The sequence below is a fragment of the Osmerus eperlanus genome, chromosome 27 (assembly GCF_963692335.1).
Source record: "Osmerus eperlanus chromosome 27, fOsmEpe2.1, whole genome shotgun sequence".
NCBI classification, from domain to species: Eukaryota; Metazoa; Chordata; class Actinopteri; order Osmeriformes; family Osmeridae; genus Osmerus; species Osmerus eperlanus.
In genome coordinates, this window is record NC_085044.1 from 514,828 (window position 1) to 541,996 (window position 27,169).

Below are 27,169 nucleotides of genomic sequence, written 5' to 3' on the forward strand. Positions count from 1 at the left end.
GATAATTAGGTCGTTGGTTTGGTGTTAATCCCAGAATTCCTCATCGTACCCAAGACGAAGAAAAAGTCTAGAAATATACTGGAATCAAAATTCTTTCCAGTCAAAGAATAGGTGAAAACTAGACGATCAGAAACCTTCATAGATCAATAATGCAGGAACATCAGCTGGTCTTAATAATGACCAGCCTTGGTTCTCCAAAACCACCATCTTATATCCCCAGATGGTTATTCTGTTGTAGAAATGTTTTCCTTCCAAATGCGATACGGTATATACAATATGTCTACATGTTATTTGATGTTAACATGTAATGATGAGATTAGTGTTGCTCCTCCTCCCCCCCCCCCCGCCCACACACACACACACACACACCAGGTGGGAAGCCCATCTCCTGTGCGATGATGTCATCGTAACCATTCTAATAGCGATGAATGAGACCCCGTGTCCGCCTCTCCAACACCCCTCCCCTTCCTGTGTCTCTCTGTCTCTGCATGCTTCCCTTTACTCACTCACTATCAAAGCTACATTCAGAGAATCCTTTCTAAACACCTGGTAACTTCATAACTGGGGACAGTAAGAATGTACAGATGTGAAAGTTGTATTTTGAAATACACATGAACTAGGTAGAACCAACACAGACAAAAGTAAAATATTTATATTCCCGTACACGCACACATTGTTAGAATGGAGGAAAATACCATCAGAAAATGTCACCAGGTAAACTGGAGAACACTGTTCATGTTAGAGACTACAAGGTCCACTGCCTTCAAAACTACAGTAAATACTTCTACTGACTCGAAGGAACAGTTCATGCAGGAAGTTTATGAAAGAAAGAGATAATTTATAGAGTTTCAGGACTAATCTGTTCCTCTTCACTCGTTTCTTCCTTGTCCTTTGTCCTCTTCAGTTTGATGGTTGAGATGGACTAGAATCAGATAAAGTAGATCAGTCCATCTTTCCAAACCTGCTGTTGGTACCGTGTATCCTGAACATGGTTGAACAACATCAGATCAGACCGTCATCTCTCTGACGGTGTGGCGGCAGTCACTGTCTTCAGACACTGTGTGATTTAGTTTCAAACTACAGATTATCTGATGAATCTTATAGCCAATGTTAACATTTAGCAGCAGACACTCTTATCCAGAGCGACTTACAGTAAGTACAGGGACATTCTCCCCAAGGCAAGTAGGGTGAAGTGCCTTGCCCAAGGACACAACGTCATTTGACACGGCCGGGAATCAAACCAGCGACCTTCTGATTACTAGCCCGATTCCCTAACTGCTCAGCCACCTGACTCCCACAACGTGGAATTATGCAGGAAGTATGTCAATTTATGGTGAAGTTACTGTGTGTGTGCTCAGTGTCACAGCGCAGGAGGTGTTACGTGAGAGCATGTGTTTCTATTCCTATGCTCAGGCTTGTAGAGGGGGATTTGAGAGGCGACTATTCAGATTAAAGCCCGTCAGGGATTAGAGGCACGAACAGGGAAGCCTGCAGGATAGAGGAGTCCGCTCGGTACAAGAAGTCGTCTACGAACTGTGACTTGGTGTCTGTCCTAGTGAGAGCAGTTAGGAGGACAGTCACAGTGACAAGACCCAAGCTGACAGTTGTTGCTTTAGTTAAACACTTGTCTACCCAGCTCTGTTGTCTCACATGACAAACAGAAAGTGTTTTGTTGTCTGGAATATTGGACTAAATGTAATCGCCTCTCCTCTTCAACCTCCAATATTCTTCCTCCGGTTTACAACATAATGATTCTCCAATGGTCAGATTTGCTGTAATCTAATCATATAAATGCAGAGAAATCACACTAGATTTCCCTGAACGTTTGTCCCCACAGCAGACACCCCTGTTCCATCCAAACCTCCTCCTCTGGGTCCACATCAGCAAACCGTCTGGCTCCAGACTCCCGGCAACACGACAACCAGGCCTGCTTGCTGAGGAGACACAACCCTGCACAGGCCTGCTTGCTGAGGAGACACAACCCTGCACAGGCCTGCAGGCTGAGGAGACACAACCCTGCACAGGCCTGCAGGCTGAGGAGACACAACCCTGCACAGGCCTGCAGGCTGAGGAGACACAACCCTGCACAGGCCTGCAGGCTGAGGAGACACAACCCTGCACAGGCCTGCAGGCTGAGGAGACACAACCCTGCACAGGCCCAGAGCACGGCCCAGCCGGGTCCACAGGAGACAAGCAGCTGCTCCATTTGTTTCCCTTTGGCTCCTCATGAATATTAAGGGTCTGGAGGCTGGGGAGAGGAGGAGGAGGGAGGCGTGGACAAAGGGAGAGAGAGAGAGGAGGGAGAGGGGGAGGAGGGAGAGGGGGATGATTTCGTCAGAGGGCTAGGGCGATGCGCAGGCTCTCTAAACACAGCTGAGGCAGCCTACTGATTGGAAAACAACGCTCTGTGTTTCTGCCTGGCCGCAAGAGAACAGTGTAGAACGACGAGAAGAGAGCCAATATAACAACAGCACCGGCTATTGTCTCTCTCTCTGCTTCTCTCTCTCTCTCTCTCTCTCTGTGTTCTTCTCCTTCGCACTGGAGTGAGTTGTCGCTAGCTGGCAGCAGCAGGATTGTCAGAGGAAGGTGGCGTCGTCAGAGGGGTCTTCGTGCTGACTTGTATCTGGGAGGCACATCTACACCAGGTATGTCTGATCTCCTGCATGTTCTCTAGCCTGCAACTCCTATCCTCCCCTCCTTCACCCTCGCTCGTGTGAGACCATGGCTGTCTCCATCTTTTCTTACCTCCATGTCTTTTCCTGCTCTCCCTCCCCCTCCCGTTTCATTCTTCCTCAGATGAGATGGACAATGTAAAAATATATACATACAGTATATAGAGTATTTACTATATATACACATATTGAGACACTGGGAGAAACATATTATTAACATTTACTAATCAAATTCCACCAAATAAAAAAAACCTATTTGTTTAAATTCCAAGTGTGCCAAATCTGTTTTACCTATGACGAATATGAGGAATCTTCTGATGTGGCTGGACTGCATGGAGACTAGTGATGCTTAGAGACTAGTGATGCTTAGAGACTAGTGATGCTTAGAGACTAGTGATGCTTAGAAGGGAGGAAATACTGGCAATGAACGTGTTATGAAATGAATCCACACATGCATATGTAAATAATCAACCCATGTTTGCATCCAAGCTCAAACGTCTTAAAAGAAACATTTATTATTTCAATTATTTGAATGCAATTAATTGAAATGGAATTGGCAAAGTATTGATTTGAGAATCATATTGATTTTCTCTCCATCAGTGGAATGTTTGTTTCAGTGTAAAATGGGGCCAGCGATTTGGTTCCATTGCATTAAACGACCTCTGACGAGGTCCTCTGATTGGCTGGTTGTGTTCCTGGTGGCTTGTGTGTGTTCCCTGGCTCCTGGCGGGAACACAGTCACACACCTGGACCAGCAGGTCTACATGAAGGTCAAACAACATGCACATGCTCATCTCCCTCTGTCGCCTCGAGTCAGCTTGCTGCTGGAACTACACCAGAACATGTCTAAGACACCACAATTTGTCAAGCTAAGCCGGACACTGAACTACAAATGCAGAATTTTGAATTCAGGATCACACAATCCTTGTATAGATCTATTGATTTGGCACAAAGACATCCGTTTGTTTTAAATTTACATTACAGTTTTATAGAAACAATGTTCCTCCATTCCAGCATCCTTTCTGACTAATTTCCTGTATTTGATATGAAGTCTTGGTTTGGTCGTGATTTTCATGCGGATCATTGGTCTGTTTTCTAAACGAGGTCTACTGTGTGTCGTCACAGAGACGGTTTGATGATTCATCACTGTCTCTCTGTTGTGAGGGATTGTGGGTAATGTAGTCCCTGTCTTGACTGGGCTGTCAAGACAATTATACATTGCAAACGTCTCAGTATAAAAAGGGGAAACAGGAGATATAGAAAGAGAGAATGTTATTGTAGTCAGAGATATAAATATTGTTCTGGTAGTCAGACAGAGAATGTTATGGCTGCTCAGAGATATAGATGGGTGAGGCAGTCAAAGACAGATGGATGGAGGATGAGAGGAATAATATAATAATAATATAATAATAATATAATAATAATATTGGGTTTATGATGCACTTTGCTGAGTATGTTGAGGAGCCAGAGAAAGGCTAACACAAGCCTGTTTTAAATGGATTCTCCTCCTCTCCCTGGACTAGAGGCTCCAAGGAGGGTAAAAGAAAACAATCACTTCCTCACTCACTCCAGTAATTACATTGCACCAGGAGTCTGACTTAAGCACCAGGAGTCTGACTTAAGCACCAGGAGTCTGACTTAAGCACCAGGAGTCTGACTTAAGCACCAGGAGTCTGACTTAAGCACCAGGAGTCTGACTTAAGCACCAGGAGTCTGACTTAAGCACCAGGAGTCTGACTTAAGCACCAGGAGTCTGACTTAAGCACCAGGAGTCTGACTTAAGCACCAGGAGTCTGACTTAAGCACCAGGAGTCTGACTTAAGCACCAGGAGTCTGACTTAAGCGCAACTATCTGTCCAACAGCCCTTTCTGCAGTGTTACTATTGTTCAAGAAACATCTTTTGTCTCTGTTGAGTGATCTGATGGGATTGGTTGGGGTGAAATGCTTAAGTGTTAAGGAAAGTGCAATATTACAGTTTAGAATGTGTTTTCCAATTAGATTAGCTAATTGCATACAAGGTTTTAATATGTTTTAATTATATTCTTTGACACCTCTGACTGACACAAGCATTCTATGTCACTTTTTTACTCTGACATTCTTTTGCTTGGGGAATAAATCTCTAATCAGCAGCTGGACTCGATCGTAAATTGAGGCCCAGGCTTTTCAGTTAAGACTCCATGATGTCTGGCCATCATATTGTCCTTGTAACGAGAGCCTGTCTTCAATCCCCTCAACATCAATTACATTCCAACAGTGAGGCCTAATTAACTAGTTTACTGAGGCTCCTCCTGGGTCACTAGCAGAGAGGTTGAACAGTAGGTAATAACTGTGTAATAACAGTGGGTAATAACTGTGTAATAACAGTGGGTAATAACTGTGTAATAACAGTAGGTAATTGTATAATAACAGTAGGTAATAACAGTGGGTAATTGTGTAATAACAGTAGGTAATAACAGTGGGTAATTGTGTAATAACAGTGGGTAATAACCGTGTATCAACAGTGGGTAATAACCGTGTAATAAGTGGGTAATAAGTGTATTGGTGGAATAACAATGCAAAAATAACCTGTTTTTGCCTCTGCCTGTAGGTCAGTCTGTTTAGCGGCTGTTCCTGCCCCCTCAGTCATGTTAACTGTCACTCATCCCCATTCTACATCCAGGCATCATCTATACCTTCTATATGCAGTTTAAGTTTAAGAAAACAAAGGAGAAATGTAAATCTCTCTTGTAGTTTTAAGGTTTTTTGCCATTTGTAACAAGTACATGGGGGTTCTTAATAACACTGCCTGTTGACCCTACGATGTGAAGCCTGTTGACCCTACGATGTGAAGCCTGTTGACCCTACGATGTGAAGCCTGTTGTACATCACCCTGTCTTCTTGTCTCCCAGAGCCCCCCTCTCTCAGACCACACATCCTGATGGAGGCCCCGCTGGTGTGTCTGGACGAGGAGTTCGAGGACCTGCGACCGTACAGGATGGAGGACCAGGATCAGACCTCCCCCTGCTCCTCCCCCTACCATGACTCCTTCACCACCACCACCGCCCCCCTGGCCCCCCTCACCCGAGAGGACTTCTCTGAGCTGGAGAACTTCTCTGAGATGATGAGCTTCAAGTCCATGGAGGATCTGGTGAACGAGTTTGACGAGAAGCTCAACGTGTGTTTCCACAACTACAACACGAAGACGGAGGTCCTGGCTCCGGTCCGGAACCAGGCCCATGCAGAGGAGGACGAGGAGAGGCTGCAGGACGAGGAGTGAGTATCATCCTGACGGCTGCCCCGCCCTGACGGCTGCCCCGCCCTGACGGCTGCCCCGCCCTGACGGCTGCCCCGCCCTGACGGCTGCCCCGCCTTCAGGGCGCGCAGGGCCTCCCCAGGGCCTCCCCAGGTCCGTCCAGCGTTCAGCTGGGCCGCATCATGAATTATTCACCATGTTTGAGTTTGCTTCACCTCTCCTGCTCCCTGCCCAGCATGCCTCCCCGCAGCACAGAGGGACATTCTCACACTGGAGGGGAACGAAGCCTCACACTAAAAATAGCCCAGTTGGACGTGCCCTTGGGTACGCCTGTTGATCCACATGCTGAGTTCAGGGAACATGAAGCAGAGATGAGCAGACAAGTGAATGTGTGTGAGTGTGTGTCTGGTTCTACGACGTGCCAGTGTGTAAGAGTCTGGGAGGTCTACAACGTGTGTGTGTGTAGACAGCAGGCATGACCTGTGAGGTCATTGCTGTGATGAATGGCTGCTTGTTTTCCCGACATGGCAGTGCCACCAGGAGGAGGCAGGGCACCAGGAGGAGGCAGGGCACCAGGCCAAGCAGGAGGAAACTCGCACAAAGCCAGAGCTCTTTCACTCCATGTCATTGTCCCTCAAACAATCGACTGGACTGCAGCTCTAGCGGTTTTCTAAGACAACTTAACACAATGATGTGAGAAGCTCCTTTATCTAAACCTCTTGGATACCTTTCATGGAGGAGAGAGCTTGGCTGTCAGATTTCCACAGGAAGTTCAGATTCGTAATGTTTTTTCATGCCATCGATTCAACTAACCGTTATTGATTGGGGAAGAGGGGTAAGACGGTGGATGTAAGATGAAGTCATCAGGGATTCCAGTATGTGATGTGGTCATGTTTATGTTTTTCAGTGTGTGGGACGCGCTGACAGACAACTACGTCCCGTCCTCCGTGTCCAGCTGGGACGAGCCCAACTCAGAGGGGATCAACGGGAACCTCTCCGACCAGGAGGTAAAACAACCTCCTCTTTACTGGCTCTCTACACCTCCTCTCCCTCCTGGTCTCAACATCTCCTTACCTGCGCATGCTTCTGTCCTTCCCTCACTGGCAGTAAAGAGTGTGTTGTTGTTTTGGTATTTGGTTACTATGGTTTTCAGTTAAGGAGACTGCAGTATTTGTTCTTCTTTTATCATAATGCAAACTAACCAAGAGTGCATTTTATTTCTGAACTCTGATGTTGAATTCCCAGTTTCTTTAAAAGCTTGAATTCCTAAATTCATTAGTTATTTTTGTGATGAGTTTTCAGTGTATTTGAAGCCCAAATCTTTGCTTTCTGTGTGACTGCAGCTGTAGCCTTCTGACGGTCCTTCATGTTAACTGTAACATTCTGCGTGACTGAGAGCGAGCGCTCTAGGATTACATTTACATTTAGTCATTGTAGGATAGAATACATTAGACATCTTTCTCGAAACTGAAGCCAATTCTGCAGATTAAAAGACGATTCTGTTTTCCTCCAGATTCATGAAAAAGAAGAAGAGGAGATGAACGAGAAGAACGACAACGCTAACTGTCTGAGCGAGGAGCCGCTCGTCACAGCTGACCAGGTGACCACAACACACTTCCTGTTACCTGCTGGTTATCACAGCTGACCAGGTGACCACAACACACTTCCTGTTACCTGCTGGTTATCAGAGCTGACCAGGTGACCACAACACACTTCCTGTTACCTGCTGGTTATCACAGCTGACCAGGTGACCACAACACACTTCCTGTTACCTGCTGGTTATCACAGCTGACCAGGTGACCACAACACACTTACTGTTACCTGCTGGTTATCACAGCTGACCAGGTGATGCAGAACACATGCTTCCTGTTACCTGCTGGTTATCCAGGAAGCCAAACCAAGGACTCTCAAAGACCTCTTATTTTGGGGATTCTTATTTTTTATTAATAATTCAGAATCTATGTCAAATGATCTATGTCAAATGAAGTACATAGTCCTAGAGTACACTAGTTACTATTCATGGGAAAGCACTCATGTATCTTCCTGTCTCGTCCCACCATGGCTGTGTTGAAGGTCATTGAGGAGATAGTTGAGATGATGGAGAACTCCCCAGACCCTGGAGAGACGGAGGATGAGGAGGAGAGCATCCACTCCTCCTCCAAGACCAGCCCCTCGCTCCTGAAGGAGATCCGGCAGCTGTCTCTGGCCTCCAACAACAACTGCTCCTACGAAGGTGAGGAGGAACCCACGGATGCTGCTTCTGGTCCTGACGTGCACATGCACGTGCACAGGGTCAGCCAGGATAACTCTATAGCCTCGTTCACACCAGGCAAACTTCATGTGTTGCCTTGGAAGGTCATTCATTTACATCCCAATCTGCACAACTGTGGATAATCTACCGCATCGGCCAGATTTGGATGCGGTGTCGCGTAATTTTATGCCATGCCTGGTGTGAACAAGGCTTAACTCCTATACGATCTGACACACCTGTTCAGTTGCACTACCTTATCTAGTTTGTTGCGGAAACTATCAACTTGAAAAACAGGCAAACATCTCAAATCTAGAATCAGTCGTCAACCGGAGACAAACAAATACAAGAGCCCAACAATCCAGTTCTGCCATGCTTGTTTGGTCTGTACCACTTCACATTGTGTTCCTCTGAGGTCTGGCACGCCTTGTTACCAAACATGCTACTGTCCAGGGACACAGTGCAGGTCCCTGTCGAGGGACAGATTGTGTGACCATGTGGCTCGCCTGCATGGGTCAAGTTCCCTTGTCTTCCTCCCTGTGTGGGGCTAGGGAGTGTGTGTGTGAGAGTGTGTGAGACTGTGAGTGTGTGTGTGTGTGTGTGTGTGTATGTTCTATTTATATAAACAGTGAACCCTCATTCTGGTGGATGTTGAGTGTAATCTTGTCCCCGCCCCTGGGCAGGCCTGACCCTGATGCCGGGCCCAGCCCTGGAGCAGCTGCTGAGCAGGGTGGAGGCTGCGATCCGTGAGTACTCAGAGGAGCTGGTCACCCAGCTGGCTCGCAGAGACGAGCTGGAGTTTGAGAAGGAGGTGAAGAACACCTTCATCACCCAGCTGATGGAGGTGCAGAACAGGCAGAAGGAGCAGAGGGACGGAGGGAAGCGCCGGCGCAGGGACAAGGGCCTCAGCCTGCAGGACAACACCACCGTCAGCCCTGCCCCCACCACACTGGGCACCACCATGCCCATAAAGGTGAGCGCTGCCCCCACCACACTGGGCACCACCATGCCCATAAAGGTGAGCGCTGTGTGTGTGTGTGTACACACAGGTAGGGATGCCCTTTAAGTGCATGCATTTACAGTATGTGTCTGTGTGAAGCATGTGTACACCGCACGTGAGATGGAGTGTGTTCATGTCCACACCCAGACAGCTCTTATGGACAAGCTAATGGAAGCCCACATTAGCAACTAACTGCACTTTACAGGAAGGGGGCTTAGTGACAACGCACTAACAGCATGGATCAGCCCTGCTCGTCAATATCCAGGAACAGATGAATAACTTATGCTCTTTGGACAGAGACATGATATATGTAGTTGAAGACACTTAAACTTAACATACAACTTTGTCATGTAATGTATGTCTCACCCTCTCATCTCTGTCATTACTCTGTCCTGCTAGGTCTGCCTCACAATGCATATTGATCATTATGTTAGAATCAGTCTATGCAGGTCATAACAGCCCAGTAGAGAGGATGTACAGGTCATAACAGCCCAGTAGAGAGGATGTACAGGTCATAACAGCCCAGTAGAGAGGATGTACAGGTCATAACAGCCCAGTAGAGAGGATGTACAGGTCATAACAGCCCAGTAGAGAGGATGTACAGGTCATAACAGCCCAGTAGAGAGGATGTACAGGTCATAACAGCCCAGTAGAGAGGATGTACAGGTCATAACAGCCCAGTAGAGAGGATGTACAGGTCATAACAGCCCAGTAGAGAGGATGTACAGGTCATAACAGCCCAGTAGAGAGGATGTACAGGTCATAACAGCCCAGTAGAGAGGATGTACAGGTCATAACTGCCCAGTAGAGAGGATGTACAGGTCATAACAGCCCAGTAGAGAGGATGTACAGGTCATAACAGCCCAGTAGAGAGGATGTACAGGTCATAACAGCCCAGTAGAGAGGATGTACAGGTCATAACAGCCCAGTAGAGAGGATGTACAGGTCATAACAGCCCAGTAGAGAGGATGTACAGGTCATAACAGCCCAGTAGAGAGGATGTACAGGTCATAACAGCCCAGTAGAGAGGATGTACAGGTCATAACAGCCCAGTAGAGAGGATGTACAGGTCATAACAGCCCAGTAGAGAGGATGTACAGGTCATAACAGCCCAGTAGAGAGGATGTACAGGTCATAACAGCCCAGTAGAGAGGATGTACAGGTCATAACAGCCCAGTAGAGAGGATGTACAGGTCATAACTGCCCAGTAGAGAGGATGTACAGGTCATAACAGCCCAGTAGAGAGGATGTACAGGTCATAACAGCCCAGTAGAGAGGATGTACAGGTCATAACAGCCCAGTAGAGAGGATGTACAGGTCATAACAGCCCAGTAGAGAGGATGTACAGGTCATAACAGCCCAGTAGAGAGGATGTACAGGTCATAACAGCCCAGTAGAGAGGATGTACAGGTCATAACAGCCCAGTAGAGAGGATGTACAGGTCATAACAGCCCAGTAGAGAGGATGTACAGGTCATAACAGCCCAGTAGAGAGGATGTACAGGTCATAACAGCGTTGTCCTTGTCCCTCAGCGCTTCAGTATGGAGGGTCTGTCCAACATCCTGCAGACCGGCATTAGGCAGACGTTCGGGGGCACAGGAAACGACAAGCAGGTGAAGTCAAAGGTCACTGTGACCTGACATAGCCACACCTAGCATAACCACAGCTAGCATAACCACACCTGCGGTCTATCAGGACCAAAATCTCACGGCACAAGAATAGTTTCTTCCTGTTTACAGCCGTTTTCCTCAACAAGACCCGGCACCAACACTGTCACCGACAGTTCCTCTGGCTACGCTCATTCTTATGGCTCAGTTACCACATTTTAGACATAGTTTAGCATGGTTTGTCATCTGACGTTATAGAGCTATACAAAACATTTACAGTTCCTATGTTCTAATAGTTTCATGCTAACTTGAACGTGTCTGTCCTGGTTCAGTACCTGAACACTGTCATCCCCTACGAGAAGAAGGTGTCTCCTCCCTCCGTGGACGACCTGCAGATGCTAACCAACAGTAGGTAGAGCCAAGAGCTCAACACCTGGGGCCTGTTCCATACACTCAACACCTGGGGCCTGTTCCATACACTCAACACCTGGGGCCTGTTCCATACACTCAACACCTGGGGCCTGTTCCATACACTCAACACCTGGGGCCTGTTCCATACACTCAACACCTGGGGCCTGTTCCATACACTCAACACCTGGGGCCTGTTCCATACACTCAACACCTGGGGCCTGTTCCATACACTAACACCTGCTCCATACACTCAACACCTGGGGCCTGTTCCATACACTCAACACCTGGGGCCTGTTCCATACACTCAACACCTGGGGCCTGTTCCATACACTAACACCTGCTCCATACACTCAACACCTGGGGCCTGTTCCATACACACTTGGCTCTCTGTGAAGGTAAATAATCCTGTTCAGTCATGCTGGTCCCATCTGTGCCCTTCTCCCCCCCAGTTCTTCATGCTATGAAGGAGGACAGTGACAAGGTGCCTACTCTGTTAACTGACTACATATTAAAAGGTAAGTTCTATAAATTGCAACCCTTTTATTTTCAATGTTGCAAAATACTACAAGTAGGCCTACCTAGCTGCACATTACATGAATAGGTTACTATTAAAAACGTTATTATACGTGTGACGTGCACGCCTAGTGGCAGGGTGTTAGAGGGATGGTTCATATTCCTTTCTCGGAAGTAACTTTGAAGTATAACACTTTAGTGGCGCGGCAGCCCTGCACATGGTGGTGATGGAAAGGGCAGTGGGACTACGTCCTGTGTCCTGATTGGGGCCCAGGTAATCATGGGGAGGGCTTTAGCCTTTTTGAACTCCAATTGGGGCCCCAATCGTTACGGTCGTGGTTGTCTAGGGGTATAATATTCGACTTTAACCGATGCTATGGCTAACAAGCGGCGGGCCCCGACAGGTGAAACTGGGAAGGAGAACCGGGAAAACTCACCCCCAGCAAGGTAGACTCCCGTCTCCGGGACAGCTCAAGCCGCCGTTCCGTTTGGTGCACAGCTCGTTCGCAGTTGGTCGATCTGTTTGATATAGCTTATAGACATTAAGCACGGCGTCACACAAAGTAAAAGGTGGAAAAGTAGCAGAGGGTAAACAACTTAAGAGGGAAACAGAAACCCAGGAGACAACGGGTCGGCATCGATGGTTACGTCCACACCAAAACAAACTCAGATGTTCCCCCATCTTCCCGCCTCCGGGAGTTCAAAAAGGCTAAACCCCTCCCCATGATAACCTGGACCCCAATCAGGACACAGGACGTAGTCCCACTCCCCTTTCAATCCCCACCATGTGCAAGGCCGCTGTGCCACTAAAGTGTTATAAAGTTACTTCCGAGAAAGGAATATGAACCATCCTTCTAACACCCTGCCACTAGGCGGGCACGTAACATACGACTACTCGTTTTGTATCTAGAAACGTTTATAACATTAATTGTAAATCAAGCTGGGAAAACTGAGAGCAGTTGCTCTTGTATTCTGACGTGGCTTTGTGTCTTGTCTCCAGTGTTATGTCCTACCTAAAGAAACCAAGCCATGACCTGCTGTCTGAATGAGAGTTCAGGGAGGGTTTCTCCAACCTGGCAACCCCTCCAGTCCAAGCTGCATGAGCTCCTTCCCCCTTTCATTATCAGCCATGGATCGTTAACATCTAAATTATTGTACCTTACTCATCTAATACAACTACTGCCTTTGCTGAGCTCACCTTGTCCTGCACACTAGGGTCTGGCCAGATCCAAAATGGCCACCAACTGAATTCTACTGCATGGGGAAACTGGTCCCCCTTAAAGGACTACTAACTGATCTCTATTCAGAGCATGGGAAGTTACTACCGGCCACATATATACAGGGATGAGATGTCTGTTTTTTTTTTTGTTTTTTTTTATGATTTCAGATCCTGTTTGATTTCACCTGCGGCCCAGAGGGCTGTTTTTTGTTTTTTTTTGTATTTTATGAAATTCCATTTGCTGACCCATATTGCATTGTACAGTTTATTGAAAAGTGTCACATTTCACTTGATAATTTCTACTCCATTAATCATAAAACACATTTGAATACAAAAGCCATTTGAAGTAACCTTTCTGCCAATATAGTGCTGTAGCTACTCAGACAAACTTTACGGGTGCAGTACATTTGAATGTTTTTTTTTTCAGCAAATATTTGGATATTCAGTGCTCTTTTGACTTTTTTGTCGTTTGTTTTAACTTGTATCTAATCTTAAAATAGGAAATGACACTGTTGTTAATTTTATACTTGTACAGTATGTACTGTATAATCTGAATGATAAGAACATGTCACCCATAGGCTGTGGAGTTATTCATTGAGTTTTCATTGACTGTCATTCATGGATGAGCTGATTTCAACAAGACGTATTCTTTTGAGCCACTTCAGTGGGAACTCTGTGCTAATCGCAAATTCAAATAAACATGATAACCTAAGATGTGCCAAACGTTTATTCATTACTATTTTCATGTCGTTAGACGACAGTGCAAAGAACAGTGTGACCAGAGTAAATCATTTGATTATGTTTTTGTTGTTGGTCGTGAGTTGTTGAGTGCAATGACGGACCATGACCACTAGGAGGTAGTAAGACATCCCTCAATGAACAAACAATCAGACCACATGTTTACTTGCAGGGTGACACAAAGTGAAAAGCTTCTAGATGAGACAAACACAATTTGAACTATTTATATTTTAATTATAAATCTTAATGCAAAGGATTTTTATTATACATAAAATTGAAAGAAACCAAAGAACACTCCACATTGCATCTATTGTTTAGCATATATACATCTGCACAAATCTGTCCATCAGTGTGTTCATACTATCCAAAACCATTACCTTTTCAAGAAAAAGACAGCAACTAGGAAATACTTTTTAATTGTTCTGACATTCATTGTTTCTCTCTTTTTCCACTGTCTTGTGCATATACTGTATGTCAACAGTAACACAACACAAAAACTATCTCTTAATTTCTTTGAAGTGCTATCCTTTACAACAATAGTAATATATCTTGCCAATGTAAACTAATAAATATATGTCACTGCGAAGGAGACTACCCAGAGGCTCATCCTCTTCAGACAGTCTGCTCCTCCGGCTCCTGTCTGCACTAAACTAGAACATTATAGTGTTTCACTAAACTGGAACATTATATTGTTTCACTAAACTAGAACATTATAGTGTTTCACTAAACTAAAACATTATTGTGTTTCACTAAACTGGAACATTATAGTGTTTCACTAAACTAGAACATTATAGTTTTTCACTAAACTGGAACATTATAGTGTTTCACAGAACTGGAACATTATAGTGTTTCACAGAACTGGAACATTATAGTGTTTCTCCAGTGTTACGACAATAAGCAGTCTCCAGTTGCAGAAAGTTTGAAACAATAGTTCAATAACAATATTAGAAATAGTTGGCAAAGTTTAAGAAAATAATCTTTTTCTGGTTTTTTTCACCTGTTTTCTTCAAAATGGAGGGAAACAGAATTGAGTTCATGTCCTAAACAATTTGTTCACACTTTTTTGGGAGAAAATAAAAAACAAAAATATTTGGCTTTGTTACTGGATTTTAAACTGACATTGTCAACAGTACTGTTCTGTTGACTACATAGGCGTCTAGGTGACCAAGGGAGTTACTCAAATACAGTTCACACAATCAATATCTTATTTACAATTTCAATGGTGGTTTTAGACAGCTGCCATGTTGGTCACCGAACTGTGACCAACTGGGGGAATGTCCCTTGGCTTACTGTAGGTCGCTCTGGATAAGAGCGTCTGCTAAATGACTACATGTGATTGTTTTATGGGCAGCTTGTCTGCAGGGTGTTCCGTGTTAGCGACTACATTTGAAGCACTACGTCTAAAAGAGTGTTTATTTTAGTAGGAAGCTTTAGATATAGATGACTGTATACTTCTAGCTTTCATGTGCACCAAGTAGCTAAAGTACAGCTCTAGTACAACTCTAGTACAGCTCTAGTACAGCTCTAGTAAAGCTCCAGTACAGCTGCAGTACAGCTCTAGTACAGCTGCAGTACCGCTGCAGTACAGCTCCAGTACAGCTCTAGTACAGCTCTAGTACAGCTGCAGTACAGCTCTAGTACAGCTGCAGTACAGCTCTAGTACAGCTCTAGTAAAGCTCCAGTACAGCTCTAGTACAGCTGCAGTACAGCTCTAGTACAGCTGCAGTACAGCTCTAATACAGCTCTAGTAAAGCTCCAGTACAGCTCTAGTACAGCTGCAGTACAGCTGCAGTACAGCTCCAGTACAGCTCTAGTACAGCTGCAGTACAGCTCTAGTACAGCTGCAGTACAGCTCCAGTACAGCTCTAGTACAGCTCTAGTACAGCTCTAGTACAACAGTGGTTTGTCTGGATGAGGCTGGCCCAGTTGCTGACCAGGGGTGAAGCTCATAATCATCTCTATGATTACTATTCTAAAATAACCATAGAATATCAAGAAAATATTACAGAAAATGAAAGAAAACCTTCAGTAAAGTATGTGGGATTATCATTTTGTTCTTCAAACTCATTTGTCCAAGACATCAACGCATGGCCATAGGTTTGTTTCCAGACGTTGGGGACAGCTTTAATACTAACTAAGGATACGCCTGTTGAAGACGATTTTCTTAATAAAAAGTTGGGGGGACAGATTTGCCTTAAAAAAATTATAATTTTATAAAAAATTATAATCCAAAATGTATAATCAAACATGTATCATCAAACTTACGCCCTTACATCTACGCAACAAATCTGTTTGGAATCGATAAAATCCTTGGTAATGACAGAGGACTTGTTAAACCTGCACTGAAAGAATCATGTAAAAAAACATACATTGTCTGATCCAATAGAAAAGAAGATGCTGCACAACAGTCTGCAATCGCTATCTGGACGTTTATGCAGTATTTATCAAATATAAAAAATTATAGTATAAAGTTAAATAAAGAATTTTCCTTGTTCAGTAACACAGTCTGTGTTTTAAGGTTTTGCCCCTGCCTCTTGAGATCCTACTCAAGCTTTGAAACACTTGAATTATACTGGAAATCATCTATTTAAGCAGCAGAGTTCCCTTTGAAAGACGTGTCTCAGGACGTCAGAGATCCTCTCTGCTACACCAGAGAGCCCGCTTGGTTCTGGGCCGGCACCATGATGGGCACCCCCCCCATCCTGGAGATGTTGGAGGCCGTGACCACGGAGGAGGGCAGAGGTGGGGGGCGGGGCACCTGGGCGTAGGTCTGGGGGTGGGTCTGGGGGAGGGGCGTGGAGCGCTCTGTTCTGGCCAGAGAGCTGCCATTACTGGCCGGCTCACCGCGCGGCGCGCTGTTGCTGCTGTAGCCGTAGGCGGGGGTGGGGGTGGAGGAGGCTTGGCGGGGCCGGTAGCCGGCCGTGCTGCCGGCGGTGGTGAGGACAGAGGCGGTGTCGGAGGGCGGGCGCTGGGGGTACTGCTGCAGCGCGGGGTGGTGGTGGTAGGGTGCCCTCTGGTGAGGGCTGGAGGTGATGGAGGAGAGGGTGCCGTTCTTAGAGATGATGTCAGACCCTGAGCCGCTCTTAGCCCACGAGACGCGCTTGGGAGCCTGGGCGTCCTCCCTGGACACACACACACACACACAAGTCAGTTTTACTATCCTAGTGGGGCCCGACCATTCAAAACAGTGTTATCTTTAACCTTTACCCCATAGTGTAACTCTTACCTTAACACACATTCTAACCTGAACTCTACAACTCCTTAAACCCCCTGAAACACACACACACACAGTTGGGTCTTACTTGATGTCATTGGCCAGATCTTCCTCCGTGTCTCTCCTCCTCTTCAGGAGGAAGATGAGGAAGAGGATGATGAAGATGAAGCCGAACACTGAGCCAACTGTGGCTCCAGCAATCATCCCTGAGTTAGTGGCTGGAGGAACACACACACACACAGCCATATCAAACATGTTCCATTTACACAACCAGGAGGGATTCCTTGAAGCTAGAGGAGGCACTTTAAAGCATGTGTGCCTCAAATACACCACCTAATACTTTTATACACAACATATCAGTCAGCGTGTGTGTGTAGCTGTGAGTGTGTGTGTGTGTAGCTGAGTGAGTGTGTAGCTGTGGGTGAGTGTGTGTGTGTACGTACAGGTGATAACCTCCAGGTTGATGTAGCAGCGCTCCTCCCCTGCTGTGTTGCTGGAGGTACACACGTACTTCCCTGACATGTTGCTGCTCAGGTTGGTCAGCCTCAGAACGCCTGTTACTTCATCTGCAGGCAGGTGACACACACACACATGCAGGGTTACACACACACACACACACACCCACACAGGGTTACAGACAGTAAACAGACAGGGTGAAATACAGCATATTGTACAGAAGGCAGGTTACTTGGGATCAACTGGAACCGTAGAAGCGTGGTGTCTGTCAGAACTCACTCTGGTGCGGAGCGAAGAAGTACTGGGACTCTGGCGTGGTTTTCTGCCACCTGTAGACGGGGACGGGCTTCCCAGAGCCGGACATGCAGCTCAGAGATACGTTGGCCTTCAGGACAGGCTTCCCCGACAAGGAACACTCCGGAACAGCAGGGGGCACTGGGGGGGGATGGAGGAGACAGAGGGAGGGGGGAGACAGAGAATGAAAAAGAGGGGGAGATTTAGCTGACGTCATTTTGTGTCACATTTACTTAAGTGTATGTGTGTGTGAGTGTGTGCATGTGTGTTTGTGTAAGTGGGTGTGCATGTGTGTGTATGTGTGTGTATGTATGTGTGTGTGTATGTGTGTGTGTATGTATGTGTGTATGTGTATGTATGTGTGTGTGTATGTGTGTGTGTAAGTGTGTGTGTGTGTGTCTCCTGGTAGGCGTCCCTCACCCTTGACGTTGAGGGTGGTGGTGACTAATCCAGAAACGATGCCTGTTCCAGGAAAGATGACCTGACACATGTAGCGTCCAGAGTCCGACTCCTTCGTGTTGTTGATGTAGAGCGACACGTTGGTGGAGGGCATGGTGGCTGTGAAGCCAACACGACCCTGAAGAGGAGACTCCCCAAAGCTCAGCGAGTCTAGAGTGTAGGAGATGATCTGGAGAGGAGGAGAGGAGGAGGGAGAGGAGGAGAGGAGGAGGGAGAGGAGGAGAGGGGAGAGGGAGAGGAGGAGAGGGGAGAGGGAGGAGGGAAGAGGAGGAGAGGGGAGAGGAGACTTTACTGGTGTCTATAATGACATAGCTATCCCCTGACACTCCCCTAGCTCCTCCTCTGGTAGCAGCATGTGAGAGTCTGTTCCTGTCCAGGCAGAGAGGGGGAGGCCAGCCGCTAAATAAAGATATAAGCCTTTTTCTTTTGATTCATTTCTGAGAGTTTTCAAAGGAAGGGCTTTTCCAGATTAACAGTATAACGGCAGTCAAGCTTCCATTATCACCGTAATCCCGGCACAGCACAACCACAGATGGTCAAGCAAGAAGATTGTCATGCTGTGCCGAGGAGACCCTGAGCTGCAGCTGTCTCCATCCACAGGCCTGCAGGGGAATGTCAAGCCACACACACACACACACAGATGTTGTAACTGTGACTTGGTTTGACACACTGCAACCCTTCAGTCTAGATCTACGGTCCTGCTACGACCTGCAGTACCGTACATCTGTGTGTGTGTGTGTGTCCAGGCCATAACCGATCACAACCTTTTGATTCAGGTTCAGTCCCAGAAGAGGAAAAAAAGGAAGGTTTATATTTAAGGTTTAGGATATCTATGGAAGCAGAGTTCTGAATGAAGATCTCCTGTGTTGGTTGTGGTGTTTGGTTTGTGCCTCACCAGTTTGGAGTCGTTGGCTACATAGTTCCAGATGATGATGTTCCTCTCCATGTTGGTGTTGGGGCTGTACCAGGCCTGTAGCACCACCTTCCTGCCCTGGGTCACCTCCACGCTGGCCTGGGGCATCTGTAGCTCAGCCAGGACGCCTGCAATCACAGGGTCAGGGGTCAGGGTCAGGGCTACCTCTTTATGCTCATTCAATTCTTTCATATACGAGACCGCCGCTGGGACTGTCTACAGTAGAGGGAATTACACAGGGTGTGCGTGTGTGACGTCAAGACCCAACCAGGCTGCTATCCTGTTCTGGGGCTTAAGGTGCTGGCCGGCCTGGGGATGAGGAGCCCAGCTGGGGGGCAGAGCGGCCGAGGGGCAGGCCTGCTCAGGCTTCGGTCTCTAGGGGCTGTTCTGTCCTGGATTCACAGCATTGAGCGTCTTAATCTCCAAACAGATTGATGTCTGGGCGTCTCTCAAGCACAGTACAGATTTATAACGCACAGCTCTGGGAATCTTGTTGCACTGATTGTGTTGAAAGATTTCCGGTGGCGAGCTCATGGTGTAAGGGGGTGTGTGTTTATGTGTGTGTGTGGAGAGTGTGTGTCTGTACTTGAACAGACAGAGCATGCATAAAGGATAACCAAATATGACAAGAATCAAATCTGATTGAATGCAGTCACAAGCACAGACACAGACATAGTCAACACACAATCTAGAACAACTCGGGGGGCCAGCATCAGGAGCCTGGGAGGGTGCAGTACATCCCCCTGACCAGCAGAGGGCAGCAAACACCAAGAACCACACATCACCTGTCAGAGGACAGGGAGGAGGGAGAGGAGAGAGAGAGAGAGAGAGAGAGAGGAAGAGAGAGAGAGAGAGAGAGAGAGAGAGAGAGAGAGAGAGAGAGAGAGAGAGAGAGAGAGAGAGAGAAGAGAGAGAAGAGAGAGAGAGAGAGACCAGGATAAGACCATGGAGAGACATGGCAGAGGACCTGTGTGTCACTGCTCTGCTCTCATTACGTAAACAAGCTCACTCTCCAAACCTCGTTTTTTAATCATCCCTTTCTCCTTAAGTAGCCTCTCCCTCCCTCCCTCCCTCTTTTCTCTCCCTCCCTATAGAGGATATGTACCCCAATCATATATTTATGATTGGGGTGGGCTGTATAAAGGTACCATCAGCTGCAGGTGTGTGTGTGTGTACATGCAGACAGCAGTGTGAGGCTGTGTAGTACTGTCATGTGACCAGGGCTGAACTGTCCCTGTGTGCAGGTGCCACCCGTGAAACAGACAGGCTGACAGTGACATACTGCATGCAGAGGTGATGGAGTCCACCTCCACGTCACACTTAAGAAACCTCTGAAACCTTCATTCCATTGTGAAATGAATACACATCTGTCCATGTTGCCATGTGAGTGGTGTTGGCCCTCTGCTGCAGCCTGCCAGAGAGCACCTCCATGGGGCCCATCCCAGGAGAGGAGGGGATTAAAGGAAAAGAAAGAAATGAGACAGGGATAAGCTGAGAGGAGAGGATGGAGGAAGGAGAGGGGCCACAGCTGAAAAGGGAAGAGGAGGAGGAGGAGATGAGGAGATAATGGATGAATATTCAACTGATGCTTGGATTTGTAGTAACATTCACAGTCCATTGAGGGGAAACAGGAGGAGGAGAGGGAGAGGGAGAGGGAGAGGAAGAGGAGAGGGGGTTGTGGTCTGGTTGAATGTGACGTTGCTAAAGAGCTTTTCATTCTTCAACCTCAAGGCTTTTTCAGCGAGGAGGAAGGATGTTCTGCAGGGATGTACCCCAGCGTGGACCTCAGAGGACAGGAAGGAGGAGAGGGCCTGGGATGGGGTAAATATGAAACTATGAATTCACCATACCCACAACAAGTCACTCTCTCTTTCTCTCAATGCATCTCTCTCTCGCCCAGAAGAGTTTAACGATGTGAAGCTCAATTTGTTCCGACCTCATCTGGAGGCGTGGAGGGGTGTAATCCATTCACGCTGGCTGAAGGATTAGCTTTAAATATTACATCATGACCGATGGGGCTGGATGGAATGAAGAACTAGAAGAAGGATGGGAGTGGTGTGATGATGTGATGGTGTGAATGTGTGTGTGGGCATCTGTGTGGGTACGTGTGCGTGCGGGCATGTGTGTGTATGTTTGTGTGTGTGAATGCGTGAATGAGTGTGTGTGTGTGAATATGTGTGGGTTTGTGGATAATCTGAACAGGTCTGATTTAAGTTGTTCATTTTGGGCTTTTGGCTGTCAGGAATGATCCTGTACCAGCACTACTCTAGAGGAGGAGTCACAGTGAGCGAGGACTCTGTCTGAGACAGGAAGAGCAGAATCTACCAAGCATGTGATCAGAGTAAACTCTCAATGTGCATGCGTGACAAGACCTTAGGTACTGGTGTGTGTGTGTGTGTGTGTGTGTGTGAGAGAGAGGGCCCCTCCCTGCCTGGCCCTGGGGACACAGCAGCATGCAGAGGGGAGGTGGAGGAGGGGAGGTGGAGGAGGGGAGAGGTGGAGGATGCTGTCAAGCTCAAGTAAAGCAGATCTTAATTGCAGGAAGACGGATGAGATCTGTTTACCTTTTATGGAGGTTTCTGAGTTGGTAGATTAAGAACTAGCTGCAACCTTCTGACGGTTTATTTAGTTTGTTTATTAGCGTTGTAGCTTCCGTGAGGTCTTTCATGTTGAGAGGAGCGCTGGGTGGAGAACACACTTCCTCCCAGGTCTTATCGATGGAAGAAAGGAAGGCTGTAGAAAGCTGGTGTTGATGTTGAAGCAAACTTCACGTCTCTTGGAAGTCCCAGAGGCTGACAGTGGAACGTGTGATGAGAGAAATCAATTGGACTTTCATAAAACTTATCAGTACCACAGTGCTGATTATCCCAAGTGTGTGTGTGTGTGTGGGGGGGGTGTTGATAGGAATCAGAGGAAAAGATGAATGCAAAGACATCAGAGAGATGAATGGGGAAGAGAGAGAGAGAGATAGGAGTTAAAGAGAGAGAGATTGTAATCTGTGGGGAGGATCAGAAGGACTCCTGGGTGATAAAACCAGCGCTCCAGTCTTCTGAGGACAGCTGTGCGACACACACACGGCTGATCTGGGCGTCGTGGAGAAACACCACACTCCCTGGTAGAGATCCCACTGAACTGGTCCCAGCAGATCTCAGATCAGAACTTATTACGCACATCAAAGACTCGCTTATCACAAGCTCTGAGAGCTGGGGACAAACACAAACTGCAGATGACAGATGTACAAGAACTAGTTTGTTATATAATCATCATCATATTATATGACTGCATATGTCTCTACTGAATCTCCTCAAGGCTCTACAGCAAAATAGATGTTGCAATAGTAGTGGAAGTCAGCAAATGTGGTTTCTAGAAATCTCTCTACAGTTACATCTAGTACAGTATGTAAATTGTACACACAAAAGATTGCATTGGTATCTCTTGGCAAGCACACAGACACACACTCAAACACACACACGCATTCAAACACACACACATATCTAAGATAACTCAGGGCAGTTCCAGTCAGAAGGAAAGTTGTTTGTGAGTTAAAGAGAGGAAGATTATCCAACACCTGTGACCTTGTGGAAGAAAAAATTATCATGCCACCGCCCCCCCCCCCTCCTCCCCCCCCCTCTCCCCCCCCCCCCCCCCCCCACACACACACACCCTCTCAGCAGCAGACAGCAGTACTATAGTATTCTCCATGTGATCCGCCCCTCCAGGCCTCCTGTCTTCATCAGTCTCTCTCCCTGGCTCCCTCCCCAGCACTCTAACAGGAAGCTGCTGTAGCTACTGGATACCAGTACACATCTGTGTGTGAGAGCGTGTGTGTGTGTGTGTGTGTGTGTGAGAGCGTGTGAGTGTGTGTGTGTGAGTGTGTGAGTGTGCAGTGTGAGTGGAGCTGCTGATGGGGATATAGGGCAGCAGGCTGGAGGTTAATGGGAGCATGATGGAGCAGCTCATCTGATTGAGGGAGCATCTGGGAGAGAGAGGGGGCGTCTGGGAGAGAGAGGGGGCGTCTGGGAGAGAGAGGGGGCGTCTAGGAGAGAGAGGGGGCGTCTAGGAGAGAGAGGGAGTATTAACCAACACAATCCAACAGCCAGTTACTTTGAGGCTCCTTGTGAGACACATTGATAAGAAACCGCTGCTCTGGAATAAATCAACTGGACATTTTTTATAATTTCAATACAGTTTCAACCACAAAAGTAATAAGTGGACAAGCCAACAGAGCAGTCATTTCACACACTGGTCACTCGGCAACACAGGATGATAACGCTGGAAGAGAGGCGAAAGGATGGGAACATTTACCACAAACTGTCCTTACTGCTGCAAAACACTGCACTCAGCATCCTCTATGGGTGAAATCACACACACTCACACATATCCACGCTCACACACACACTCGCTCTCACACACACTCACACACATACACGCAAACAAATACAAACACACCCACACAAGCACATTTCCTTTGCTTTTTGCAGACAATGGCCAAGAGGAAAACGCTGAGTCTCCTGATAGTGCTCAAGCCCAGAAATAGCAGATGACACAGTGACAGAGGTCACACAGAAAGCTCACACCCACACTCTCACACACACACTTTCACACCCACACTCTCACACACACGCTCACACTCTCACATACACACTCTCACACACACACTCTCACACACACACGCTCACACTCTCACACCCACACTCTCACACACACACTTTCACACACACACTCTCACACACACGCTCACACTCTCACATACACACTCTCACACACACACTCTCACACACACACGCTCACACCCTCACATACACACTCTCACACACACTCTCTCACACTGTCACATACACACTCTCACACACACTCTCACATACACACTCTTACACACTCTTACACACAGTCTGTACCGTGAGCACCTGCCTTCAAACAATCATACTGGGAAATGCTTTCCTGTGTTTAGAGGAGGTGTCAGAGGGGAGAGGAGGTGAGGAGTTTAGAGGAGGTGTCAGAGGGGAGAGGAGGTGAGGAGTTTAGAGGAGGTGTCAGAGGGGAGAGGAGGTGAGGAGTTTAGAGGAGGTGTCAGAGGGGAGAGGAGGTGAGGAGTTTAGAGGAGGTGTCAGAGGGGAGAGGAGGTGAGGAGTTTAGAGGAGGTGTCAGAGGGGAGAGGAGGTGTGGAGTTTAGGAGGTGTCAGAGGGGAGAGGAGGTGTGGAGTTTCGAGGAGGTGTCAGAGGGGAGGAGTTTCGAGGAGGTGTCAGAGGGGAGGAGTTTCGAGGAGGTGTCAGACGGGAGGAGTTTCGAGGAGGTGTCAGAGGGGAGGAGTTTCGAGGAGGTGTCAGAGGGGAGGAGTTTCGAGGAGGTGTCAGAGGGGAGGAGTTTCGAGGAGGTGTCAGAGGTGCTGCTGGTGTGTTTCCTCCCCTCTCTCTGCTCCAGGACCCTCCTGTCCACGCAACAGCTGGAGGGAGCGGATCAAGCTGCACAATACTGAAAGGTGGCAGGTGACAATCCCTTCAGATACCACTGGATTACCATGATGAATTTACCCCATTGTTATCCCCCCATGTCTCCCCCCCCCGCTGGGCTGATCTGCAGGGAGAGCGAGACTGGATACAATCTGTCGTAGCGGTCAGTGACACACAAACCTGGCAACCTGCTAACCTTCAATCTGAAGGGCTCATATCCCTGTTCTGATTTCATTTGCCCTCATCTGGCAGCTGTCACAGGGACTGGCCCAGGGACTAGCCTGTTGTTGTGTTAGTGTGTGTGTACAGTCTGTGTGTGTGTGGTTGTTACAGTGGAATCAAAAGCTGTCAAGGGAGAGGGATTGTTTTGACGTGTGTGTGCCAGTGATTGGGTATTCCTCTGCACAGGGAACCAGAGAGACAGGGACACCTTCAGACTTGATATTAGCAGCAGTCCTCTGGTGTTGTATCCCAGGGGACTAGATAATAATACTGGATCCATTTAGCTGAGGCCTTCGTCACAATCAACTTACAGGGGAAGGGGGGGCATTTGAACCTGTGACCTCTCAATCAGCAGTCAAACCCTCTAACCACTGATCTACACTCATACCGCCATACTAGACCCACTGAGCTATACCAGAGCAGAGCCAGCCGTCTCTGATCCTGGGTGTGGAGCGGGGCCCTGGCAGGGGGGTGTGGAGCGGGGCCCTGGCAGGGGGGTGTGGAGCGGGGCCCTGGCAGGGGGGTGTGGAGCGGGGCCCTGGCAGGGGGGTGTGGAGCGGGCCCCTGGCAGGGGGGTGTGGAGCGGGGCCCCCTGGCAGGGGGGTGTGGAGTGGGGCCCTGGCAGGGGGGTGTGGAGTGGGGCCCTGGCAGGGGGGTGTGGAGTGGGGCCCTGGCAGGGGGGTGTGGAGCGGGGCCCTGGCAGGGGGGTGTGGAGCGGGGCCCTGGCAGGGGGGTGTGGAGCGGGGCCCCCTGGCAGGGGGGTGTGGAGTGGGGCCCTGGCAGGGGGGTGTGGAGTGGGGCCCTGGCAGGGGGGTGTGGAGTGGGGCCCTGGCAGGGGGGTGTGGAGCGGGGCCCTGGCAGGGGGGTGTGGAGTGGGGCCCTGGCAGGGGGGTGTGGAGTGGGGCCCTGGCAGGGGGGTGTGGAGTGGGGCCCTGGCAGGGGGGTGTGGAGCGGGGCCCTGGCAGGGGGGTGTGGAGTGGGGCCCTGGCAGGGGGGTGTGGAGCGGGGCCCTGGCAGGGGGGTGTGGAGTGGGGCCCTGGCAGGGGGGTGTGGAGCGGGGCCCTGGCAGGGGGGTGTGGAGCGGGGCCCTGGCAGGGGGGTGTGGAGCGGGGCCCTGGCAGGGGGGTGTGGAGCGGGGCCCTGGCAGGGGGGTGTGGAGCGGGGCCCTGGCAGGGGGGTGTGGAGCGGGGCCTCAGGGAGGAGAGGGGCTCAGGTGGGGGAGGAGCCAGGCAGGGACAGCAAGGCCCTGGACATGAAGGGCCTTGTGGCTTTGTTGTAGCTGTGAATACTGTGGGGAGATGTTGAGCATAACACTGTGTGTGTGTTCTGTGCGGCCATGGCATGCCCACAGACTGCCCACCTCTCATCATGCCAGTTCACCCATCCTAAGAACTCAACAGGGATACAACAGCACACTTCTCTCTACACACTCCTCTCCTGCTATACACACTCCTCTCCTGCTATACACACTCCTCTCCTGCTATACACTCTCCTCTCCTGCTATACACTCTCCTCTCCTGCTATACACTCTCCTCTCCTGCTATACACTCTACTCTCCTGCTATACACTCTCCTCTCCTGCTATACACTCTCCTCTCCTGCTATACACACTCCTCACCTCTCCTGCTATACACACTCCTCACCTCTCCTGCTATACACACTCCTCACCTCTCCTGCTATACACTCTCCTCTCCTGCTATACACTCTCCTCTCCTGCTATACACACTCCTCTCCTGCTATACACTCTCCTCTCCTGCTATACACACTCCTCTCCTGCTATACACACTCCTCTCCTGCTATACACACTCCTCTCCTGCTATACACTCTCCTCTCCTGCTATACACACTCCTCACCTCTCCTGCTATACACACTCCTCACCTCTCCTGCTATACACTCTCCTCTCCTGCTATACACTCTCCTCTCCTGCTATACACTCTCCTCTCCTGCTATACACACTCCTCTCCTGCTATACACACTCCTCTCCTGCTATACACTCTCCTCTCCTGCTATACACTCTCCTCTCCTGCTATACACTCTCCTCTCCTGCTATACACTCTCCTCTCCTGCTATACACACTCCTCACCTCTCCTGCTATACACACTCCTCACCTCTCCTGCTATACACACTCCTCACCTCTCCTGCTATACACACTCCTCACCTCTCCTGCTATACACACTCCTCACCTCTCCTGCTATACACACTCCTCACCTCTCCTGCTATACACACTCCTCTCCTGCTATACACACTCCTCTCCTGCTATACACTCTCCTCTCCTGCTATACACACTCCTCTCCTGCTATACACACCTCCCCCCGCCAGCACAGCACTCAGCCAAACCTGAATTATGTTAAACAGAAATGTTTAACAGAAACTCGTGAATTTTGATAAGGAGTTTAGTAATTAAGAGGCTTGTGTTTTGCTCCCCTGGTAGGGCAAGAGGGAGGCGATGAGGGGAGGGGGGCGATGACAAGTCATTAATCCTTCGCTGATGTGAAACACTGATAAGGGCTATGTTGCCAT

At 48.4% G+C, this 27,169-nt stretch overlaps 2 protein-coding genes across 4 annotated transcripts in view; one reads left to right on the top strand and one right to left on the bottom strand.

Moving 5' to 3' along the window:
* Positions 1-2,531: 2,531 nt before the first annotated feature.
* Positions 2,532-13,619, top strand: fez1 (fasciculation and elongation protein zeta 1 (zygin I)). 2 transcript variants are annotated; one of them, XM_062453915.1, is made up of 10 exons: positions 2,532-2,645; positions 5,562-5,925; positions 6,813-6,912; positions 7,419-7,505; positions 7,979-8,138; positions 8,837-9,171; positions 10,686-10,766; positions 11,093-11,168; positions 11,621-11,686; positions 12,685-13,619. In XM_062453915.1, exons 2-10 carry the CDS (start codon positions 5,591-5,593, stop codon positions 12,699-12,701), a joined length of 1,257 nt encoding a protein of 418 aa, XP_062309899.1. In that variant the 5' UTR covers positions 2,532-2,645; positions 5,562-5,590; the 3' UTR covers positions 12,702-13,619. The 2 variants fall into 2 exon arrangements, with proteins under 2 accessions (XP_062309899.1, XP_062309900.1); XM_062453916.1 differs by having other exon boundaries at positions 8,837-9,126.
* The window catches only part of esama (endothelial cell adhesion molecule a), a 34,338-nt gene continuing 20,505 nt past the window's right edge, over positions 13,337-27,169 (bottom strand). Inside the window, exons 2-8 of one of the 2 annotated variants that reach the window (XR_009929022.1) lie at positions 18,960-19,105; positions 18,026-18,233; positions 17,591-17,746; positions 17,299-17,421; positions 16,944-17,073; positions 14,444-16,763; positions 13,337-14,286 (exon numbers count right to left, since the gene is read on the bottom strand). Coding sequence is in view for 1 of the 2 variants with exons in the window: in XM_062453914.1 (XP_062309898.1) it covers positions 16,286-16,763; positions 16,944-17,073; positions 17,299-17,421; positions 17,591-17,746; positions 18,026-18,233; positions 18,960-19,105 (1,241 nt within the window). In the remaining variant the exon portion in view is untranslated. Of the gene's footprint in view, positions 16,764-16,943; positions 17,074-17,298; positions 17,422-17,590; positions 17,747-18,025; positions 18,234-18,959; positions 19,106-27,169 lie in introns of both variants that reach the window. The other variant, XM_062453914.1, reaches the window with a different exon arrangement.